The sequence below is a fragment of the Mus caroli genome, chromosome 13 (genome assembly GCF_900094665.2).
Source record: "Mus caroli chromosome 13, CAROLI_EIJ_v1.1, whole genome shotgun sequence".
Lineage (NCBI taxonomy): Eukaryota > Metazoa > Chordata > Mammalia > Rodentia > Muridae > Mus > Mus caroli.
In genome coordinates, this window is record NC_034582.1 from 93,845,787 (window position 1) to 93,849,470 (window position 3,684).

At 43.1% G+C, this 3,684-nt stretch overlaps 1 protein-coding gene across 3 annotated transcripts in view; it reads right to left on the minus strand.

Annotated features, from left to right (window-relative positions):
* LOC110308704 (baculoviral IAP repeat-containing protein 1e) overlaps positions 1 to 3,684 on the minus strand; it is a 420,416-nt gene that overhangs the window by 51,025 nt on the left and 365,707 nt on the right. For all 3 annotated transcript variants that reach the window (XR_002379603.2, XM_021181113.2, XM_029468287.1), the window contains exons 6-7: positions 1,522 to 1,641; positions 391 to 490 (exon numbers count right to left, since the gene is read on the minus strand). Coding sequence is in view for 2 of the 3 variants with exons in the window: in XM_021181113.2 (XP_021036772.1) it covers positions 391 to 490; positions 1,522 to 1,641 (220 nt within the window). In the remaining variant the exon portion in view is untranslated. The remainder of the gene's footprint in view (positions 1 to 390; positions 491 to 1,521; positions 1,642 to 3,684) is intronic.

The window sequence follows — 3,684 nt, forward strand, 5'->3', positions numbered from 1 at the left end:
AGAGAGGCCCATTGGTCTTGCAAACTTTATATGCCTCAGTACAGGGGAACGCAGGGCCAAGAAGTGGGAGTGGGTGGGTAGGGGAGTGGGGGGGGGGTAGAGGGGACTCTTGGGATAGCATTGGAAATGTAAATGAAGAAAATACCTAATAAAATAATAATAATAAAAAGAAGACATTCATACTGTGGCTCTCATGTGATCTGTAAAGTAATAGTGAGCACATGCTGAGAATATGGGATGAAGTAGAGTTAATGCCAGTCCATGCATTAGTTAACATTAAGTTAAAATGAACTTAAAGACTTGCAGACCATAACTCAGTCTGTGTAGGGCAAAGGCAGGATCTTATGGACTTGAGACATGTTCAAAGTCAAGAGAAGTCATCTTGCTCACTCGGGAAAAAACTTGATGTGATCTTCCATTGGGTCATCACCTTCTGCCCACTTCTCCAAACATCCTCCACAAGAAAAACACCGGACAATGTCCTTTTTGCCTAGAAAAAGGAACAGTGTCAGTTAAACAGCACATACAGCTGCCAACTCCAGAAGAAGACAACTCCAGACTATGCGGTATAATTATCCTACTTTCATCTCCAGGTGGATTCTGTGGCCAGGTCATTCAGGAGGCAACAGTTCACACAGGACTCTTGGTCCTTCACTGGGGTGGTCAGTGCTTTGATAAAACCTCTCTCAAACCCATCATCCTGAATGGTGTGCCATCAGACCCATCATCCTGAATGATGTCAGAATCTAGAACAGTAGCTAGATGGTTTTCTGTCTGTTCTGGACACTAATGACATACTGGACATTCACAAACATAGGCAACCAAAACACAACCGTGTGCTGAGTAAATCAGAAAGTATATTTGAATATCATGTAAAAACATGGGAGCAAATATAGGAGCGTTTATATCAGTGAGATCATGAAGAACTACATGTCTTTCCTCATATTATTGCCAGATATATTCCACAGGATAGTAAGAGCACATCACTCATGAGACAGTATTCTGAGGGAAGAATTCTAATGTGTCTGAGCCAAGGGATCCAACTAGAAATGGAAGATCCACCATCTTTCTCTCTTGAACCATGAAGGCACTGTACAGTTCAAGCAGAACAGCTTCCTTGTCTGCCTGGTCAAAGCTTCTGGGGTCTAGAGTTTACAGCGGGTCTAGAATGGGAGTTGAAAAGTCAAGGGTGAGTGAATGTGAGGAGAAAGAACCTTCAGGGAGCCATCTCCCCAGCCCTGGGGAACCCCAACTCTTTAAATGGGCACTACTCGTAGTGGGAAAACAACATATTTCTTAGAAACTTTTAAAGGTAGGTTTGTCCCTAAAAGTTCTGATTGAAGAAATATTAGGGAGCAGGCGAGGTGGTTTACTGGATAAGAGGGATTGGATACTGTCAGCCTAGACCTCAGCTGAGCACCAAGGGAGCTGTGGGAAAGTGGAGGTCTTATGGAGAAGTGAAAGGATCTATTAGGAATGATGGGGATTAGAACATCTAGTAGACAGGATATATTAACTCACCAGTGTAGAAAAAGCCTGCTCTGACTAGAGCTTCAACACCCACAGGTGATTCTTGGGGCCAGTCCTTAAACATGTCCATCCTTAGTTCTTCATTAGCGAAGACACTGTCATTGCAGTAAGCTCAGGAAAAAAGATGGAGGTAAGACCATCAGACTTTGATAGCAAAGTTCAAGTTAGCTCTGGGTGTCTGTGTGTGTGTCTGTGTGTGTGTGTCTGTGTGTGTGTGTCTGTGTGTGTGTGTGTATTCACACGTGTGCATTTGTGTTTGGAAAAACAGGAAGGAGACAATTCTCCATACCCAAATACTGCTGGAAGAGATCTGCTTTCCCAGTTGTGTGGACACACCTATGAGCACAGGTAAGACCACCACTTCTGCTCAAAATCCTGGCTCAAGAGGGCCCAGCCCAGAACCATCAGGACACAGGAATCAAGGAAGAGCTGGGGACAGTGTCCATCTGCACCCAGGAGCTGACCCTGTGCCATAGCTCTCTGTACTCAAATTCATCCAGGAGAGAACTGGTCTCTCAGGAGTACTGACACACAGTCTTACAGGAAGGACAAGTCACAGTCAGAAACAGCAAGACAAGATAACACCAGAGATAGTCAGATGGTGAGAGGCAAGGGCATCATAAGCAACAGAAATCAAGGCTACTTGGCATCATCAGAACCCAGTTCTCCCACCACAGTGAGTCCTGGATACCCCAGCACACCAGAAAATCAAGACTCTGATTTAAAATCACATTTCATGATGATGATAGACAACTTTAAGAAGGACATAAATAACTCCCTTAAAGATACACAGGAGAACACAGGAAAACAGGTAGATGCCCTTAAAGAGGAAACACAAAAATCCTCTTAAAGAATTACAGGAAAACACAACCAAACAGGTGAAAGATTGAACAAAAATCCAGGATCTAAAGCAGAAATAGAAACAATAAAGAAATCACAAAGGGAGACAACCCTGGAGATAGAAAACCTAGGAAAGAGATCAGGAGTCATAGATGCAAGCATCACCAACAGAATACAAGAGATAGAAGAGACAATCTCAGGGGCAGAAGATGCCATAGAAAACATTGACACAACAGTCAAAGCAGACACAAAATGCAAGAAGCTCTTAACCCAAAACATCCCACATGCAGACACCAAACCCAGACACTATTGCAGATGCCAAGAGGTGCTTGCTGACAGGAGCCTGAAACAGCTGTCTTCTGAGAGGCTTTGCCAATTCCTGACCAATGCAGATGTGTATGTACACAGCCAAACATTGGACTGAGCCCAGGGACCCCAATGGGGAAGTTAGGGCAAGGACTATAGAAGCTGAAAGGGTTTGCAACCTCATAGGAAGAACAACAATATCAACCAACCAGAACCCTCAGAGTTCCCAGGGACTAAATCACCAACCAGAGAGTACACAGTGGGTACCCTTGGCTCCAGCTAGATATGAAGCAGAGGACTGTCTTATCTGGCATCACTGGGAGGAGAGCCCCTTGGTCCAGTAGAGGTCTGATGACCCAGGATAGGGGCTAGGCCACTGAGGCAGGAGTGGGGGTGGGGGAGTGGAGCACACTCATAAAGGCAGGGGGAGGGAGGAGGGGATAGGGGGCTTATGGAGGGGAAACTAGGAATGGGTATAACATTTGAAATGTAAATAAATAAAATAACCAATAAAAAATAAGAAAAAAATGAAAAAATGAATATAATATAGTTTTTAAAAAGAAAAAAAGAAAAAGAAAAAGAAAACCAGGAAGGAATAAAAGATCCAAAATCAAGTATGTTATAACTGCTGGAGCAGAGAGGCAAAGACTGGGGTACTCCACGCTTTCTATCCATTTCTGTATATGATTAACGTTTTAAAATGTAATACAGGATTCATTCTCTCTCTGGGGCCTGGAAAGATGGCTCAGGGTTTAAGAGCACTGAGGACTCTTGCAGAGTATGGGGTTCAATTCTTAGCTTCTAAAACTTATATGGAACATGATGTAAAAAAAAAAGTAAATATTCATTGAGAGTTATTAATTTACATGTTACTTTTGAAAAATTTGTAAAGCTTAGGGCCTAGTAGTTCTTATGCATCCACAAAGATCTTAAAGGAATAAAGATGAACTGAAACCTGGGGTTGTGTGTTGTGTGTTGTGTGTTGTGTGTTGTGTGTTGTGTGTTGTG